Here is a 20,685-nt window from a genome sequence, read left to right on the forward strand (position 1 = left end):
TTCATTGTGGTCGCCGAATTTATGAAAACTGTCCACGATTGGGAGTTTCTTACGGAAGGGTTCTTTAGAAATAATGAACTTTCAATGATGTTACCATGCCATTTCATGAAAGCCTGCTCCTAGACAAGCTATAAAAGGAATGAATAGCCACAAATGGTTATGAATTCGTGCAATTTTCAAGCTTGGTTCCTGTTTGAAAAAGAAAGGGGGCGGAAAATCGACTCTTAATAATATCATGCTCACACCGTGTCTGCAATTTTCTCCTTCAATTCAGATAAGGCAGCTGAAACTGAGAGCATATTAGCATAGATAGTCTCATGTCTCGTGTGTCAAAGTGAAATTTCAAAACTGTAACCGAAAAAAGTAACCGAATATTTCAAAGGCTGAAGCTGAAATGGAGGCCAAATTCAAGAGGGTGGCGGAAAGATGCTCATTGAGACCTTGTAGTGCTGTGATACCTTGCCGGAACTGGAATCATCAGATTAGTAGACCCGGCATTGGTGAAAACACTGGATATCTAGTAGCTAGCATGAAGAATTGGCTCATCATGAACCGCAACATCGACCCGAAGGGGATCGTGCGCCTCACAACGATCCCATGTTCAGTAATTTTGTTGTCACCGGCCTTGATCATCGGTCCAATGAATTTGCTCAAGGTTGTCTCGGTCAATGCACGCCGTCATAGTAATGCTAGCTTAAGACTTTTCACACGTTTGGATAGACATATCGATCAACTGGTTCAAAGCGGGGGCTGCACGTGGGAACATGAACGCCTGCTGAAGACAAGAAATTCATCAACCCTCTCCATCCGTCTTTGACTTTTCATCTCAAAGCGCTGAAACGAAAAAGGGATTTCTAGGAATCATTCAACAGCAGTCCTCATTTCCCATCATTGAGCATAAACAATGTGGTTTCCTTTTCCTCTGCTCCTAGTTCATTGTTCCATTCTCGTAATCTCGTTCGGTGTCGCGGAGTCCTCCGACACTCTGTCATTTAACCAAACTCTCAGTGATGGGCAGACTTTGGTTTCATCGGGGCAGGTCTTTGAGCTTGGGTTCTTCAGTCCTGGAACTTCCCGGAATCGTTATCTTGGGATGTGGTACAGGAACTTGACCCCAACTTATGTTTGGGTTGCCAATCGGAATGACCCAATCGTCAACTCCACTGCAGAGTTAGCGCTGACCCAAGACGGATCACTTTCTCTTCGTAATGGTTCGACCAGTTACTGGTCTGTGAACACGACAGCCGGAGCTTCGTTGCAGCTCTTGGACGATGGAAATCTTGTACTGAAGGATGATTCGGGAAACTATCTGTGGCAGAGTTATGACAACGTAACTGACACCTTATTGCCAGGGATGAAGCTCGGGTGGAGCCTTGAGAAGGGGTTGGTCCGGAACATGACTTCGTGGGCTTCATCTACTGACCCATCTTCGGGCCAATTCACCTTCAGCCTCGACCCACCTGAGTCCCCTCAGCTGGTCCTCCGGAAAGATGGTCAGAAGCTGTACCGGTGGGGCCCATGGAATGGGGTACGGTTCAGCGGGAGCAACGAGCTCAGGGCCAACCCTGTCTTTGATCCTATGTTTAACTCCAGCCCTCTGGAAGTTTACTACTCCTACCAGGTCGTCGAGGACTCTGTCGTGTCCCGGTTCTTACTGACCTGGGATGGCCTGATTCAATACCTCTCGTGGAGGAACAGCAACGAATGGACCTTAATGGTAACTCTACAGAGGGATGAGTGCGATACCTATAGGAAATGCGGTCCCTTCGGAAGTTGCTACAGCGGTGACACGATCTGCAAGTGCTTGGAGGGATTCTTGCCGACCTCACCCCAGAATTGGAATTCCGTTGATTGGACGGATGGTTGCACAAGAAAATGGGAATTGGACTGTAGGAATGGTGACGGATTCGTAAAATACAAAGATCTCAAGTTGCCGGACAATTCCCGCCTCTCTTCAAATCGGAGCCTTAGCCTCGAGGAATGCGAGATGGAGTGTCTAAATAATTGCTCTTGCACAGCATTCACTAGGATCGATATTCACGGGAACGGGGGTGATTGTGTGCTTTGGTTCGAGGAATTGATTGATATGAAGAACTATCCCGATGGTGGGGATGTCCTGTACATAAGGATGGCTCGTGCTGAACTAGGTAAGCTATATATGTGTGCTTGACAGTTCCTTAGAAATTCGATGCTTAGACTTAATTGATCAATTAGTTGTTCTTTGATCTGATTCTTAGCCATAAAAATATGTGATTGTTGAATGATCAGATGCATTAGCTGATGCTAAGAGGAAAAGGCTTATCAGGCGGGCTATCGGCATAACTCTGTCAGTAGTATGTGGTTTGCTTACTATAGGATTCATCGTGTGGTTCATTCTCCGAAAGATGAGGTTGAAGAAGAGAGGTATGAAAACTTAATTAACTGAAGAGTTTTCAGTCTTATTGCTTTCAATTGGTTGTAGACGATTTTACAGTATGAGATGTTGATGAATTTTCTCTCAGCGGCATTCGAAAGAATGCTATGCCAAATTCCTCCGGAAAGGAACGAGGAAGACCTAGAATTGCCCCTTTTTGATCTCGTTACCATCAACTCTGCTACTAATGAATTTTCCTCTGAGAACAAGATCGGTCAGGGAGGTTTCGGTAAGGTCTACAAGGTAATTGATTCTTAACTGTCCTTTTCTTGCTGCTATGTTCATTCATAGTCTTTTCATGTATAGTTTGATAAATGATAGCCTTTCTATATGGTGTGCTTCCGTTAGGGTGCATTGTCTTCCGGGAAAGAAATAGCAGTTAAGAGGCTTTCTCTGGACTCGGGACAAGGCATTCAGGAGTTCAAGAATGAAGTCATACTGATCGCAAAACTTCAGCACCGGAACCTTGTGAAGCTCTTGGGATGCTGCATTCAAGGAGAAGAGAGAATGTTGATCTACGAGTTCATGCCCAACAAAAGCTTGGACCACCACCTTTTTGGTCCGAATTTCGGAACACTGTATTAGCTTAACATGTCATTTGGTTCTCACCGTATTACAGGGTAAACTAAAATTATTGCTTATCATTTTCAGACAAGACAAGAAGCAAGCTGCTATCGTGGGATAAAAGATTTAACATCATAATGGGTATTGCGCGTGGACTTTTGTACCTCCATCAAGACTCGAGGCTCAGAATCATCCATCGGGATCTCAAACCGAGCAACATATTGCTGGACAGCCAGATGAACCCAAAGATATCGGATTTTGGCATTGCAAGGATATTTCAAGGTGAACAGACCGGCGAAATAACAAAAAGAGTATTCGGAACATAGTAAGTCCCTCCACTTCAATTTCACACGCCTAGCTATGTTCTTATGATACTTCTATATGCTCTTGAATCAGTAAATTATATGATCATCTCCATCTGCAGTGGTTACATCGCTCCCGAGTATGCACTGAGAGGGCATATATCAGTAAAATCAGATGTCTTCAGCTTCGGGGTACTAGTACTAGAGATTGTGAGCGGGAAGAAAATCATGGGCTTTTCTCAACCCGACAATGATCTCAACCTTTTGGGATATGTATGTATATATAAACGCTATACTTTCACTCGGTTTCTATTTGTATTTCATTATTAATGTTAACGTTCTTATGTGATCGATGATTTCAAATTGCAATAGGCGTGGAAGCTATGGAATGAAGGGAACCCACTCGAACTCGTCGATGAAGCAATCGGGGAACCTTTTCCTTTGAAAGAAGTGGTGAGATGCATACAAGTAGGCCTACTTTGTGCTCAATTACGAGCCGAAGACAGGCCCATGATGTCCACTGTGGTACTTATGCTAGGAAATGAGAATTTTGAGGTTCCCCAGCCGAAGGAACCGGGATTCAAGAACGAGAGCATGTTTATTGGTTCAGACTCATCGTCAAGCGCCAATAATAACCTGCACACTTTCAACGAAATTACCATCACAAATTTAGATGGAAGATAACAGAGATTCTTTAATTTCCTGCATGAAAATATATGTAAAGATATGATTGTAAGGTATATAGGAGAGGTTTCGTCACAAATTGTGCATTTTTTCATTCATTATAGTTGGCTCATTTTGAATTTTTTTTTATTCCAATTACTTGATATAATCTGAATTACGATTTATCGTTAGTAGGAGGCCTGATATAGACCTGGCCCAAAAGGACAACATCATTGCAGACTGGGCTGGGCCCCTAATAAGGCAATAAGAGCCTGTAGCCCGGCCCTTGCGCAAGGCTCGGATTGATCACCTGAGCCTCTCCGCTGGCCTCTTGCTTCCTCGTCTTCGACTCCATCAGTGCCAAGCTCTGCCAATGAATAGCAATACCCTAACCATGGAAAAACTAACTGAAGAATTCGATCATCAACTTTCTCACTCTATCTAGAAGACCACTACTTTCTCTCCCTACAAGATTTCTCTCTTCCTCTCCTGCACCTCAACACCACCGGAGGGCATTGCATTCCCGCAGCGCCGCCCATTACTAGGGGGCCTTGGCTCATGAAGGCCAATTGTGTTTTTGTTCATGGGAATGGAAAGAATACCAAGTAAAAGAAACGTCAGATGAACATTTGCCACCAAGTCATGAAGATGCCCAATTGCAACCAAAGAAAGTAGCATTAAAAAAGATGTGATAGGAGGACCTACAAAATGTATGTGTATGCATGAAATAAAGAACGAGTAATTGTATGACATATGAGTATAAAATATTGTGCTTACTGACCATCTATGTTCATATACGAAGTGCTTCATATTTCCTGGCTTTTCCCTTTCTAATTGTAAGTATAATTGATCCGTCCAAGGAAGACAAGAGATGATTCCTGCCATGCTCCTCTTCTTTTCCATCTTCTCTCTTCCTCTCAATCTTGGTCTTCCTCTTCTAAATATTCTTTGTATCAAATTCTTCCTCCACCCATTCTACCCATATCAAAGAAGACCGTGCCTTAAACGAGATAGAAAATGAAAAAGTGTATAAAAGAAATATAAGATTGAGTAACTGCTAATCAACACTTAGAAAACAACTTAGGCAACTCATCACTAAGAACCATTGGTGATTAATAATTGACACCAATAACAAGCGAAACAAAAAGAGATCATAAAGACTAACAATTTCCATGGAGAACTCGCAAATCATTGCAGAAAAGACGAAAAAATCCGAATATCTCAGTATTTATATTTGAGATCCAAAATCAGAAGTTAAAAAAAAATGCTCAATGAATCTGTCTAACTTTATGCATAATATTCCCCATTTATAATGTATAATACAAAATATCTATTTAAAAATATGATCTAATTTGCTTTTTTGAAAAACACATGTGGTAACTGCTATGGTACTCTTCCCTATATGGGGAGTTTAGTACCCGCTTGACTTGCTGCAAACGTGGTCGAATCAGATCATAGGGTTTTATATTATTTTATTATTCTTGCATCAGTACCCTTTAAGTCATTGAATTTATTGAATGGTCCTTGAGGAAATTAAAATTGCATGATAATTTGTATAATGATCCACGAGAACAATAATTTGGGGTGGGTTTCAAGCTATTCGCCTTATCAAGCCTTTAGCTTACCTTCTTCTCCGACAACTAGTATTCGGAAACATGTTACGTTTCTCATCCTCCGCTCCTTTTGAAGCCCTTTAAACCCTTCTCCCTTCTCGCCGGCTCGTTGAAGTGCTAACTGTACAACATGGACGGAAACGGCTTAGCGGAGGCAGAAATGGAGACGGGCACTTAGGCTCCGGCTGCTGGTTGCAAATGCCCCAAATGGCCAAGTCAAACCCCTGCTCCCTTTAAAGGTTGTGTCTTGACGGACACTATGTTGATCAAACCCTAGCCCCACCCACGGGAGAATCTGCCACGCTAACTTCGTGTTTAAGAACATCCCCATTAAGTATGGACATCTTTAAGTTTTTTACAGACAAAATGTGTGGTTCTCATAATCTTGTACTGAGTTCACTTTGACTTTTTGTAATTGTGCTTCCCTGGGGCGGAACCAAGATTTTCATTCAGATGGGGCAAAAACGTTACTTGATATAAATAGTACATAAATATTTTTTTTTCAAGGTAGCAAAATACTAATTTTACATAGAAAAACTCATAAATAAATATAATTTTACGATAAAATTTTGAAAAATTCAAAGTTCAAGGGGGCAATTGCCCCCCTGCCAATACATTGACTCTGCCCCTTGTGCTTCCTTTTATGTACACATCGAAGATGTTGGTCTGCTGCAATTGATGAAAATATGATATTATCTACTTGTCTATTGATGTTAATGTAATTCTTGTGCTGGGAAGTATTGAAAAGGTTGCTCCATTGGCATATTTATGCAAGCTGCAGTTACAAGTAATGCAGTAATGTTGATGGTTGCATTTGCTGGAGAACAAATGCAATGTGGGGTATGCCCTGAGCAATATGGTTTTTATCTCTCACATTGTTTCTTTCTATAAGGTGAGCTTTTATTGTATAGACCACTAGGTTTTGACGTAACTTTATAGAGGCCTGATTCAGTACTTGCTAAACCTCTCGTAGAGGAACAACTCGTAGAGGAACAACAATCAGTGGGTTTTGATAATAACTCTGCAGAGGGATGAGGGGATAGTTACGGGAAGTGCAATCCGTATGGCTACAGCGGTGACACGATCTGCAAGTGCTTGCAGGGATTCGTGCCGACGTCACCCTAGAATTTGGAATTCTCTTGACTGGACGGATGGCTGCACAAGAAAAGGGGAATTGGACTGCGGGAAGGGTGACGGATTTGTAAAATACAAAGATCTCAAGTTGCTGACAATTCTCGCCTTTCTTCAAATCGGAGCCTTAACCTCGAGGAATGCGAGATGGAGTGTCTAAACAGTTGCTCTTGCACGGCATTCCCTAGGATTGATATTCACGGGAACGGGGGTGATTGTGTACTTTTGGTTCTAGAAATTGATTGATATGAAGAACTATCCCGACGGTGAGGATGTCCTGTACATTAAGATGGCTCGTGCTGAACTAGGTAAGCTATATATGTACGCTTAAAAGTTCCTTAGAAATTTGATACTTAGACTTAATCGATCAATTAGTTGCTCTTTGATCTGATTCCTAGTTGTAAAAATATGTGATTGTTGAATGATCATGTGAGACACGGTATTGATTTAACATGCATATATGAAACATATACATAGGCATGCTCACGTAAGATACATGTATATTATATATTATAGTTTATGTGGCTGGAGCTTTAATTGTATTTAAAAAAAAGTGTAGAAAGGGCCCACGTGGTCTTCATTACTACCGTTAGCAATTCCACCGCCATTGACTTCTTCTTTTTCTTTTCTTTTTTGTTTCTTTTATTGCTCTGTTTTCTGCTGGTATGGTCGAGAGAGAGAGAGAGAGAGAGAGAGAGAGAGAGAGAGAGAGAGAGAGAGAGAGAGAGAGAGAGAGAGAGAGAGAGAGAGAGAGAGAGAGAGAGAGAGAGAGAGAGAGAGAGAGAGAGAGAGAGAGAGAGAGAGAGAGAAGTGAGTTGAGTTGAGGAAACCTTGGAGAAGAAGAAGAGGAAAAAGACTAAGTTTGGAGTTCTTCATTTGTAAGTTGATTGTCTATGATTTAAACATTCATATTCACTAGGTTTGGCATAGGTTATGGCTCTCCTTGCATTCATCCCAGCTTGTTCAGGTTTGAGAAGTTTGGTTGCTGTAATTTGGTTAGTTTTCTCCTAGTTGATGTAAATTGAGTTGGATATATTGGGAGTTAGTCTTATTTTGTTGTTCGGATAAGTTTGGTCACCCATATGAGCTGAAAAAAAAATTCAGTCATGAGGCAAGGAGCAAGTTTCTTGATTGAGTTGGTAGCTTTCTAGTGCATATATAGGTGTCTTAGCGGAAATTGATCGTACTAATGGAAATTTGTGTGCTCTTTAGCAAAATTGACTTCTTGCAATTGAGAACAGGGTATGTATGAAATTGATTTGAGAATTTATCATGCATTATGGTGATATTATGTGGTGGATTGAGTGACTAAGCTCTTGTTTATATGTATTTTGAAATAAGGGAAGTACTTAGAATTTCTTCCATCCTCTGCTTGAACTTGACTATTTGAATTGGTCAACCGTTTGATATGATTTGCAACATATTCTAAGTTGATACAATTTGAGAAATACATGTGCATATCATTTGCTTTTGTACTCCATTTGGAGAGTTAGTCGGAAACTAAAAGGGATAGGGAAAAACACTTGTTAATTATAAAAGTCTTATATTATAGCTATATAAATGAAGTAACAATAGAATTGAATTGATATATATCTAGACTCTTATTTAGTATATTTTCTAACTTTTATGCTTGAACTTAATAGGGGTTGAAGAGACCGAGACTATACACTTGGAAGGCTCGACTCCTTGAGCTATTTTTTTGGGGGGTCTTTGTGAGTACTCTCTTCCATCATAAAATGATAGTAAATATTTATATGTATTGTTATGGATGTGGAGGTGGCTAAATGAGTCGAGGAATATGTCTGATATATTTGTTGAGTATACTTGTGATTGTTGTTTGACTATAGCCATGGGACCGCTGGACCGACGGATTATAAAATTGGCAAGATCGGCCGCTGGACCCAGCGGAATAGAAAAAGGGGCCCGATCGGCCGCAAGACCCGACGAAATATAAATTGAGGTCAACTCTTACTGTCATAGGTTAATAAGCAGCCCCTGCTTATGAGATATATTATGAGGCTATGTAGACAATTTATTTGAGAAGTGCGAGGTCACGGTACCGTCATAATTTTGTCACGAAGAACGCGACCCTATGGCTATATAATGGTGACTTGAGATTGTTGGTCGAATGAGTTGTGTGAAAGGAATATGTTGGTATTGGATTTGGTATTATGGTAGAATATGTATATATATATGACTGATTGTTTGTGAATTGTGATTGTATATTAGTTCATTTTATATTGGAATATAGTACTCACTGAGATGCAGCTCACAGACCCTGCATATATTTTTCAGATGAGTTAGAAGCTAGATTAGCCGCACATGAGCACTTTGTGGACAACGGGGTCAGCATGAAGGATTTTTGGCAAATAGACCCCCTCATAGTATAAGTAGTAAGTTCTTGTAGAATGCTATAACTATGTTACAACCTGAAACTTTTGATTAGTTGGTTTAGTGTTGTGGTTGAGAAAAACTACACTCTTGAGAGGTATGTACATATTAGAGTTTGCTGAATTGGTTATATGTTTGGAAGTGTAGAAAGCAGGTTTTATATTAAGTGTTTGTGATAATGGATATTGCGGAAAATATAGGGGAAATTTGCTAAAATTTTTTGGTCGTGACCTTTTTGGTATCAAAGCAAAGGTTATAGGGTTCTATAGACTTAGTGTGCCTGATCCCCGTTCTTTTTTTATTAGTTGCAGTCCCAAGGCGGGATATATCTTATAATTGTGGTTGTTAAATGCTCGACTAACTTGTGTTTTGCTTAGGAAAATTAACAATGGGACCCAAGCGTGTGGGTCGGGGACGGCATAGGTACCGTGTAGTCGAGGATTTAGTTGATCCGAATGCACCTCAACCTATGACAGAAGAAGCCACTGCAGCTCCCATCGAACAAGATCCGCCAATCCACCAAACACTAGCAGTGATGACTCATCTAGTTGAGTAGCAAAGAGCTTTCTTCCAGAGACAAGCAGTACAGCCGAGTGTATCCACATCTCATATGGATCTACAATTGACGCCGTATGAAAAGTTTAGGAAATATGGTCCATCTAATTTTTTGGGAAGTGCTGATCCCATAAAAGCAGAGAATTAAATAGCTGGAATGGAGAGGATTTTCTCAATCATGGAGGTTTCAGACACCCAACGTATGGCACTTGTGTCATTTATGCTAGAACGGGATGCTCGGTACTGGTGAGAGGCTACCCAGAGATGACTGGACTCGAACTCCTTACACGTTGTCACTTGGGTCGAGTTTACACAAGCATTTTATAACTAGTACTTTCCAACCTCTTTTCGGTGCACCAAGGAGTGGGAATTTCTGAATTTGAAGCAAAGGGAACTAAGCGTAGCTGAAAATGAATTAAAATTCACCAAGTTGTCACGTTTTGCCCCTACATTGGTAAGTGATGAAACTTCAAAATGTAGTAGGTTCTTGGATGGATTGAACCTCAACATTAGGTCGCGTCTTTCAATTCTGGAGATCGCATTATTTTCTGACCTATATAATAAAGCTATCATCGTTGAAGAGGACTTACGAGAGGAAATTTCTCATAGGAAATAGAGCAGAACTCGGTCTAGTAGCTCAGTTGTAGTGGGTTCCTACCGACCCCTAAAAAGAGGTCGGTTTATTCAGAGTTTCAATAGAGGGAAATCAACCTATCAGTAGGTTCCGCAATGGTCTCATGAAGATAAGGGCATGAGAAGTCAGAGTGAGGGGAGTTTTGGTGGAGCTAACCTTCCGAGACGTCAGAATTGTGGTCGAATTCATTCTGGTGCTTGTCAAGTGCAATCTAGAAGTTGTTTTCATTGTGGACGTCGTGATCGCTTGAGAAATAATTGCCCGCAATTAAGGAGTGAAGGGGTTACTCGTTTTAGATGTGGCATGAAAGGACATGTACAGAGGAACTGTAGGCAGCCTATAATATCGACATCTAGTAGTGCTAATGTGGGCAACAGGCCATTGACGATGATAGGCCGTGGACAGATGAGCAGTAATAAGAGTTTTCAAAGCCGATGGGGTGGATCGATGGTGAGCTCAGTAAGCCAAGCTAATAGAGGGTAGATTGTTCACCTTAACAAAGCGAGATGCAGATGCTACTCCTATTGTAGTAACGGGTACGTTAAATCTCTTTAATAAGCATACTCATGTACTTATAGACCCATGTTCCACTCATTCATACATCTCATTGTCATATGCCATGCATTCTGATAAACCATGAGAGTTATTAGACAGTCGTATGTCCATAGCTAAACCGACTGGGGAGAGTGTAGTAGTTGGGGAAGTGTATCGAAGTTGTATGTTATCCTCGGGATGGATTGGCTTGCTTCTCACCATGCTTCTGTAGAGTGTTACAAGAAAGAAGTTATCTTTAGAATACCGAATGAGCCTGAATTTAAGTTTCATGGAGATCAATTGGGTGTTCCATTCAATTTTATATCATTCCTCGAGGTGACGAAATTTTTTAAAAGGGGGTGTGAAGGATATTTGGCACATGTAGTTGCTACTGAGGTCGACTCACCGAAACTTAGTGAAATTCCAATGGTCTGCCAGTTTCCAGTTGTTTTTCCTGATAACTTACCTGGTATTCCTCCTGATAGAGAGATTAAATTTACTATAGAGTTAGAGCCTAGTATTGCCCCGATTTCTCGCGCACCGTATCGTATGGCCCCATTAGAGCTCAAGGAATTGAAAGTCCAGCTACAAGAATTATTTGGGGTGCTCCAGTTTTGTTTGTGAAGAAGAAGCTCAGATTGTGTATAGATTATCGACAGCTGAATTGGGTCACAGTGCGCAATAAATATCCTTTACCCCAGATAGATGACTTGTTTGATCAGCTCCGAGGTGCCACCGTCTTCTCGAAGATCAACCTTAGATCGGGATACCACCAGCTAAAGATAAAGGACTCTGATGTTCCCAAGACTGCTTTTCGCACTCGGTATGGACATTATGAATTCCTTGTGATGCCTTTTGGGTTAACGAATGCTCCTGCAGCTTTTGTGGATTTAATGAATAGAGTCTTCCAGCCATATCTTGATCAGTTTGTGGTAGTTTTTATCGATGATATATTGGTATACTTGAGAAACAAGGATGAGCATGAAGAACATTTTCGAGTCGTGTTGCGGATTTTGAGGAAAAGAAAATTTTATGGTAAGTTTAGTAAATGCGAGTTTTTGTTAGATCAGGTCGGATTCCTCGAGCATGTGATTTCAGGTGATGGTGTATCAGTGGATTCTACGAAGATTGAAGCTATTTTGAATTGGAGTCATCCTACAAGTGTAACAGAGGTGACGAGTTTTCTAGGCTAGTTATTATCGGAGATTTGTGGAAGGATTTTCCCTTATTGCTGCTCCTTTAACTCGGTTAACATGAAAGAGTGTGAAGTTTGAGTGGAGTGTGAGCAGAGTTTCCAAGAGTTGAAGAAAAGGTTTATTATTGCCCCAATACTTATTATTCCGTCTACTGATGAAGGGTTTGTGATCTATAGTGATGCATCCCATCAAGACTTAGGTTGCGTATTAATGCAAAACGGCAGAGTGGTGGCTTATGCATATCGGCAACTAAGGAACCATGAGAAGAATTATCCAACGCACGATCTTGAATTGACAGCAGTAGTGTTTGCTCTCAAACTCTGGAGACATTACCTGTATGGAGCAAGATGTGAGATTTATATAGACCACAAGAGTTTGAAATATTTGTTTACTCAGAAAGAACTCAACTTCAGACAGAAGAGATGGATGGAATTAATTAAAGATTACGACTGCACGATCAACTATCATTTAGGAAAGGCAAATGTCGTGGCAGACGCACTGAGTTGGAAATCATCAGCAAGATTAACAGGTATATGGAGTGTTCACGACACACTTATTAACGAGTTTAGGTCATTGGAAGTTAAACTAGAGATGACCGGATCTGGACCATTGATGGCTATCTATGATGTGAAACCAGTGCTAATTGATCGAATTCGAGAAGCGCAATAAGTAGATCCATTTTTGGTAGAGATGAAAAACAAAACAAAGGAAGGTAAGGTAAAGGAAGGCAAGAATTTGAACTTCTCTCAAAAGAGGATGACACACTTATGTTCGGGAATCGAATCTGTGTGCCTGACGACATTGAATTAAAGAGAGAGATTCTTGCACAGGTCCATAGCTCACCATATGCGATGCACCCGGGAAGCACTAAGATGTATTATAATTTGCATGGAAGTTATTAGAGGAATAACATGACAAAGGAGATAGCTAAATTTGTTGCTAAGTGTCTGGTGTGTCAACAGGTTAAGGCAGAACATCAACACCCATTCGGGTTATTATAGCCTCTTCCGGTTCCTGAATGAAAATGGGAAAAGATCACAATAGATTTTGTTTCGAGACTTCGTCGAACACGAAGGGGACATGATTCTATATGGGTGATAGTTGATAGACTAACTAAATCTGCTCACTTCCTACAAGTTAAAACAATATTTGGTGCTGATCAATTGTCATAATTGTTCATTAAAGAGATTGTGAGGTTGCATGGTGTGCCAGCATCTATAGTATCAAATAGAGACTCCTATTTTACTTCAAAGTATTGGAATAATTTTGTTAATGCCATGGGTATGAAGCTGAATTTGACCACTGCTTTTCATCATGAGTCAGATTGGCAGAGCGAAAGGACCATTCAGACATTAGAGGATATGTTAAGGGCGTGCGTTATAGAATTGCAAGGTAGCTGGGATGATTATCTACCTCTGATGGAATTTGCCTATAGTAATAGTTACCAATCTAGTATTGGAATGACTCCTTACGAATCGCTTTATGGTCGGGCTTGTCGAATACCTTTGTGTTGGAATGAGGTTGGAGAGAGGCAATTAACTGGGTCGAAAATAGTCGACTTAACAGCTGAAAAGGTCAACGTTATCAGGGAAAGATTAAAGACGGCTCAAGGGCGACAGAAGAATTATGCGGATAAACGAAAAAAGGATCTCGAGTTTCAGGAAGGGGATCGAGTTTTCTTAAAAGTATCCTCATGGAAAGGTATTATGAGATTTGGCAAGAAAGGAAAGCTTAGTCCCAAATATATCGGGCCATACAAGATTCTTGAGAGCATTGGGAATGTGGCATATCGGTTGGCTCTACCCCCTGAACTATCCCGTATTCACAACGTGTTTCATGTGTCAATGTTACGTAAGTATATGCCAGACTCGTCCCATATTCTGAGTTATCAACCAGTGGGGCTACATGAGGACTTGACATACAAGGAAGAACTAGTGGAGATTTTAGAAAGGAAAGAGCAGGTTCTTCAAACCAAGAGAATCCCATTAATGAAGGTGTTGTGGAGAAGTCATTTGAGAGAAGAGGCCACTTGGGAACTCGAGGATTCCATGAGAGTTAAATATCCATATCTTTTTCCGATATCAGGTAAATAATTTCGGGGACGAAATTTTTATTAGTGGGGGAGATTATGAGACACAGTATTGATTTAACATGCATATATACAACATATACAGAGGCACGCTCACGTAAGATACATGTATATTATATATTATAGTGTATGTGGCTGGAGCTTTAATTGTATTTAAAAAAAATAAGTGTAGAAAGGGCCCACGTGGTCTTCATTCCTGCTATTAGCAATTCCACCGCTGTTGACTTCTTCTTTTTCTTTTCTTTTTGTTTCTTTTGTTGCTCTGTTTTTTGCTACTTTGTTTTCTGCTGGTATGGTCAAAGAAGAAAACAGAGAGAAAAAGAGAGAGAAAGAGAAAAGCGAGTTAAGTTGAGGAAACCGTTAGAGAAGAAGAAGAGGAAGAAGACTAAGTTTGGAGTTCTTCATTTGTAAGTTGATTGTCTATGATTTAAACATTCATATTCACTAGGTTTGCCATAGATTATGGCTCTCCTTGCATTCATCCCAACTTGTTCAGGTTTAAGAAGTTTGGTTGCTGTAATTTGGTTAGTTTTCTCCTAATTGATGTAAATTGAGTTGGATATATTGGGAGTTAATCTTATTTTGTTGTTAGGATGAGTTTGGTCACCCATATGAGCTGGAAAAAAAAAATTTCAGTCGTGAGGCAGGGAGCAAATTTCTTGATTGAATTGTTAGCTTTCTAGTGCATATATAGGTGTCTTAGCGGAAATGGATCTTACTAACGGAAATTTGTGTGCTCTTTGGCTAAGTTGACTTCTTGTCATTGAGAACAGGGTATGTATTAAGCTGATTTGAGAATTTATCATGCATTATGGTGATCTTATGTGGTGGATTGAGTGACTAAGCTCTTGTTTATATGTATTTTAGAATAAGGGAAGGACTTAGAATTTCTTCCATCCTCTGCTTGAACTTGGCTATTTGAATTGGTCAACCGTTTGATATGATTTGCAACATATTCTAAGTTGATACGATTTGAGAAACACATGTGCATATCATTTGCATTTGTACTCCATTTGGAGAGTTAGTCGGAAACCAAAAGGGATAGGGAAAAACACTTGTTAATTATAAAAGTCTTATATTATGGCTATATAAATGAAGTAACAGTAGAATTGAATTGATGTATATCTAGACTCTTATTTAGTATATTATCTAACATTTATGCTTGAACTTAATAGGGGCTGAAGAGACCGAGACTATACACCTGGAAGGCTCGACTTATTAAGCTATCTTTTTTTGGGGGGGGGGGGGGGGGGGGGGGGGCTGGGCTTCTATCGTAAAATGATAGTAAATATTTATAGGAGAATTTACCTAAAATAGCTCATAGTTTATCCGTTTTGTCAAATCTATCATATGTTTTTTTTGGTCAAATCTATCCCATGGTTTACTTTTTGCATCAAATCTATCACGACGTTATCTTTTCCGTCAACATCTAACAGCCGTGCTGACGTGGCACGTGGAGAGATAGTGGGCCACATTTGCCACGTGGGCACCATGTCAGCACGGCCGTTAGATGTCGACAGAAAAGATAATGTCGGGATAGATTTGATGCAAAAAGTAAACCATTTGATAGATTTGACAAAAAAAACATGAGATAGATTTGACAAAACAGATAAACCATGAGCCATGTTAAGTAAAAACCCCAATATGTATATGTATTGTTATAGATGTGGACATGGCTAAATGAGTTGAGGAATATGTATGATATATTTGTTGAGTATGCTTGTGATTGTTGTTTGACTATAGCCATGAGACCGTGGACCCAGCGGATTATAAAATGGGCCAGATCGGCTGCTGGACCCGACGGAATATAAAATGGGCCAGATCGGCCGCTGGACCTGGCGGAATATAAATAGGGGTCTGATCGGTCGCTGGACCTGACGGAATAGAAAAAGGGGCCTGATCGGCCGCGAGACTCAACGGAATATAAATTGAGGTCAACTCTTACTGTCAGAGGTTAATAGGCAGCCTCGCTTATGAGATATATTATGAGGCTATGCAAATAATTTATTTGAGATATGCGAGGTCACGGCACCGTCATAACTTTATCGCGAGGAAGGCGACCCTATGGCTATATTATGGTGACTTGAGATTGTTGGTCGAATAAGTTGTATGAAAGGATTATGTTGGTATTGGATTTGGTGTTATGGTAGAATATGTATATATATATATATATATATGACTGATTGTTTGTGAATTGTGATTGTATATTAGTTTATTTTACGTTGGAATATAGTACTTATTAAGATGCAGCTCACAGCCCCTGCATATATTTTTCAGATGAGCTAGGAGCTAGATTAGCCGCACAATAGCACTTTTTGGATAACGGGGATCAACGTGAATGATTTTTGGAAATAGACCCCTCATACTATAAGTAATAAGTTCTTGGAGAATGCTATAGCTATGTTATAACCTGAAACTTTTGATTAGTTGATTTAGTGTTGTGGTTGAGAAAAACTACACTCTTTAGAGGTATATACATATTAGAGTTTGCTGAATTGATTATATGTTTGGAAGTGTGAAAACAAAGTTTTATATTAATAGTGTTTGTGATAATAGATATTAAGGAAAATATAGGGAAAACTCTGTTAAAATTTCGGATCGTGACAGATCAGATGCATTAGTGGATGCTCAGAGGAGAAGGCTTATCAGACGGGTCTGCACATATGAACATGAACAGCTGCTGAAGGCCATAAATTCGTTAACGTACTCCTTCCGTCACGTTTCATCTCTAAGCCGAGACTGAGACGAAAAGGGATTTCTAGGAATCATCAACAGCAGTCCTCATTTCCCACCATTGATTTGAGCATAAACATGTGGTTTCCTTTTCCTCTGCTCCTAGTTCACTGTTCCATTCTCGTAGTCTCGTCCGGTGCTGCGGAGTCCTCCCACACTCTGTCAGTTAACCAAACTCTCAGCGATGGGCAGACTTTGGTTTCACTGGGGCAGGTCTTTGAGCTCGGGTTCTTCAGTCCTGGAACTTCCCGGAATCGTTATCTTGGGATGTGGTACAGGAACTCGACCCCAACTTATGTTTGGGTTGCCAACCGGAATGACCCGATCGTCAACTCCACCGCAGAGTTAGCGCTAACCCAAGACGGATCACTTTCTCTTCGTAATGGTTCGACCAGTTACTTGTCTGTGAACACAACAGCTGGAGCTTCGTTGCAGCTCTTGGACGATGGAAATCTTGTACTGAAGGATGGTTCGGGAAACTATCTGTGGCAGAGTTATGACAACATAACTAACACCTTATTGCCAGGGATGAAGCTCGGGTGGAACCTCGAGACGGGGTCAGTCCGGAACATGACTTCGTGGGCTTCGTCTACTGACCCGTTTTCAGGCCAATTCACTTTCAGCCTTGACCCACCTGAGTCCCCTCAGCTGGTCCTCCGGAAAGATGGTCAGAAGCTGTACCGGTGGGGCCCGTGGAATGGGGTCCGGTTCAGCGGGACCAGCGAGCTGAGGGCCAACCCTGTCTTTGATCCCATTTTTAACTCGAGCCCTCAGGAAGTTTACTACTCCTACCAGGTTGTCGAGGACTCTGTCCTGTCCCGGCTCTTACTGACCTGGGATGGCCAGATTCAATACCTCTCATGGAGAAACAGCAACGAATGGACCTTAATGGTAACTCTACAGAGGGATGAGTGCGATACCTATAGGAAGTGCGGTCCCTTCGGAAGTTGCTACAGCGGTGACATGATCTGCAAGTGCTTGGAGGGATTTGTGCCGACCTCACCACAGAGTTGGAATTCCATTGATTGGACGGATGGTTGCACTAGAAAATGGGAATTAAACTGTGGGAATGGTGACGGATTCGTAAAATACAAAGATCTCAAGTTGCCGGACAATTCCCGCCTCTCTTCAAATCGGAGCCTTAGCCTCGAGGAATGCGAGATGGAGTGTCTAAACAATTGCTCTTGCACAGCATTCACTAGGATCGATATTCAGGGGAACGGGGGCGGTTGTGTGCTTTGGTTCAAGGAATTGATTGATATGAAGAACTATCCTGATGGTGGGGATGTCCTGTATATAAGGACGGCTCGTGCTGAACTAGGTAAGCTATATATGTGTGCTTAACAGTTCCTTAGAAATTCGATGCTTTGACTTAATTGATCAATTAGTTGTTCTTTGATCTGATTCTTTGCCATAAAAATATGTGATTGTTGAATGATCAGATGAATTGGCTGATGCTAAGAGGAAAAGGCTTATCAGACGGGCTATCGGCGTAACTTTGTCAGTAGTATGTGGTTTGCTTACTATAGGATTCATTGTCTGGTTCATTCTCCGAAAGAAGAGGTTGAGGAATAGAGGTATAAAAACTTAATTAACTGAAGAGTTTGAGGAATAGAGGTATAAAAACTTAATTAACTCATAATTACAGTATGAGATGTTGATGAATTTTCTCTCAGCGGCATTCGAAAGAATGCTAAACCAAAGTCCTGCGGAGAGGAACGAGGAAGACCTAGAATTGCCCCTTTTTGATCTCGTTACCATCAACTCTGCTACTAATGAATTTTCCTCCGAGAACAAGATCGGTCAATGAGGTTTCGGTAAGGTCTACAAGGTAATTGATTCTTAACTGTCCTTTTCTTGCTGCTATGTTCATTCAGTGTCTATTCATGTATAGTTTGATAAATGATAGCCTTTCTATATGATGAGCTTCTGTTAGGGTGCATTGTCTTCCGGGCAAGAAATAGCTGTTAAGAGGCTTTCTCTGGACTCGGGACAAGGCATTCAAGAGTTCAAGAACGAAGTCACTCTGATCGCGAAACTTCAGCACCGGAACCTTGTAAAGCTCTTGGGATGCTGCATTCAAGGAGAAGAGAGAATGTTGATCTATGAGTTCATGCCCAACAAAAGCTTGGACCACCACCTTTTCGGTCCGACTTTCGGAACAATGTATTAGCTTAATATGTCATTTGGTTCTCACCGTATTACAGGGTAAACTAAAATTATTGCTTCTCATTTTCAGACAAGAAAAGAAGCAAGCTGCTATCATGGGATAAAAGATTTAACAACATAATGGGTATTGCGCGTGGACTTTTGTACCTCCATCAAGACTCAAGGCTCAGAATCATCCATCGGGATCTCAAACCTGGCAACATATTGCTGGACAGCCAGTTGAACCCAAAGATATCGGATTTTGGCATTGCAAGGATATTTCAAGGTGAACAGACCGGTGAAATAACAAAAAGAGTATTCGGAACATAGTAAGTCCCTCCACTTCAATTTCGCACGCCTAGCTATGTTCTTACGATACTTCTATATGCTCTTGAATCAGTAAATTATATGATCTTCTCCATCTGCAGTGGTTATATCGCTCCCGAGTATGCACTAAGAGGGCATATATCAGTAAAATCAGATGTCTTCAGCTTCGGGATACTAGTACTAGAGATTGTGAGCGGGAAGAAAATCATGGGCTTTGAATCGCGGAATCGCGGAATCGGGCCGATTCTGCGATTCTGGATCCAGCCCAGACTGGGGCAAAGCCCAGGCCTCATTCGGGCCGTCGGTGGGAGTCGGGCCGAAGCCCAGCCCATTTGCCCTGAGCCCAGCAGTTTCTTCCCCCACACCCCCCCTTTCCCCGTTATTCTCTGGATCCCCTTTCTCCCCGAGTCGCGAAATTGAGTGCCCTAACCCTAACACATCTCCGATTCCAAGTTTCTCTCCGGCGGTCCTCTGTGACGATTCAGCCCAAGCTCACATCTACGGTTCCGAGTTTCTCTCCGACTTCCGAGCCATCTCCGGTTCCAAGTTTCAGTCCGACTTTCGCTTCTGAAGTTTCGACTTCCGACTTCCGAGTTTCAGTCCGAGCTTCACCGCATCGGTTTTCTGCAACACCGCCGTCGAAATCCTAATTTTGCTGTTTCGCCTGATTTGGAATTGGATCTTCCCATAACCGTCTTCCCTCTCGTCTTCTGCTCTACTGTCTGTCCTCTTCGATAACTGAACTCCCCCCATAGTTCCGGCAGCTCATCCAACTCCTTCACCTCGTCTATCAAGGTCCCCAGGTACTTGGGCGCACCCGACACGATGTTCGCCGCTTCCTCCTCCAGTAATCCGAGCTCTCCTTGTAGGTATTCCAACAGGGCTTGCTGGGCGACTGATTCCGAGTCCGACTGACCTCCGGCAGCCTGGTCGTGGAGAGAAGAAGAGAGCTGCAGGGGGCGAAGAAGGGGTTTTCTGGACTGGGCTTTGAGGGGGCTGTGGTTATTGAGAGCGGCGGAAAAGCTTCTTCCGCCGGTGCGGCGGTGGGAGATGGACAAACGGGGGGGAGGTGGAGGGCAAGGAGTGTGGGAGCAAGGAGAGGCTTTTGGAGGAATTGCAACTGCAGAGGACGATTCCAAAGACATGGACGACAGGGAGATGGGCATGGCGTCGGTCTCTTTACGGGGACGGAGAGAAGACTGCGTAGAGCGAGAGAGAGGGGAAGGGGAGACGAAGCAAAGAGTGGAGGATGAGCAGCCGAAGCCGCCGTCGACCGGGGCGAAGCAGCGGGAGAAGCGTGGGCCTCCTTGTTTTGACTATGGGCTGGGCCAGCCAAGAACGTAATAAGGGAATATTCGTAAATAAGGGAATCGGCTTATTTAATTGGTCTCA

General features: G+C 41.7%; 1 protein-coding gene and 1 pseudogene across 1 annotated transcript; both read left to right on the forward strand.

Annotated features, from left to right (window-relative positions):
* The first annotated feature begins 840 nt into the window (after positions 1-840).
* LOC116207110 (receptor-like serine/threonine-protein kinase SD1-8) lies at positions 841-4,098 on the forward strand. Its single transcript, XM_031539967.1, has 7 exons — positions 841-2,147; positions 2,269-2,403; positions 2,502-2,656; positions 2,762-2,972; positions 3,065-3,302; positions 3,402-3,552; positions 3,652-4,098. The coding sequence occupies exons 1-7, from the start codon at positions 905-907 to the stop codon at positions 3,961-3,963; spliced, it is 2,445 nt and encodes an 814-aa protein (XP_031395827.1). The 5' UTR covers positions 841-904; the 3' UTR covers positions 3,964-4,098.
* A 12,623-nt stretch (positions 4,099-16,721) lies between these two features.
* On the forward strand, positions 16,722-20,685 carry LOC116207111 (annotated as a pseudogene).

The sequence above is a fragment of the Punica granatum genome, chromosome 5 (genome assembly GCF_007655135.1).
Source record: "Punica granatum isolate Tunisia-2019 chromosome 5, ASM765513v2, whole genome shotgun sequence".
NCBI lineage: Eukaryota > Viridiplantae > Streptophyta > Magnoliopsida > Myrtales > Lythraceae > Punica > Punica granatum.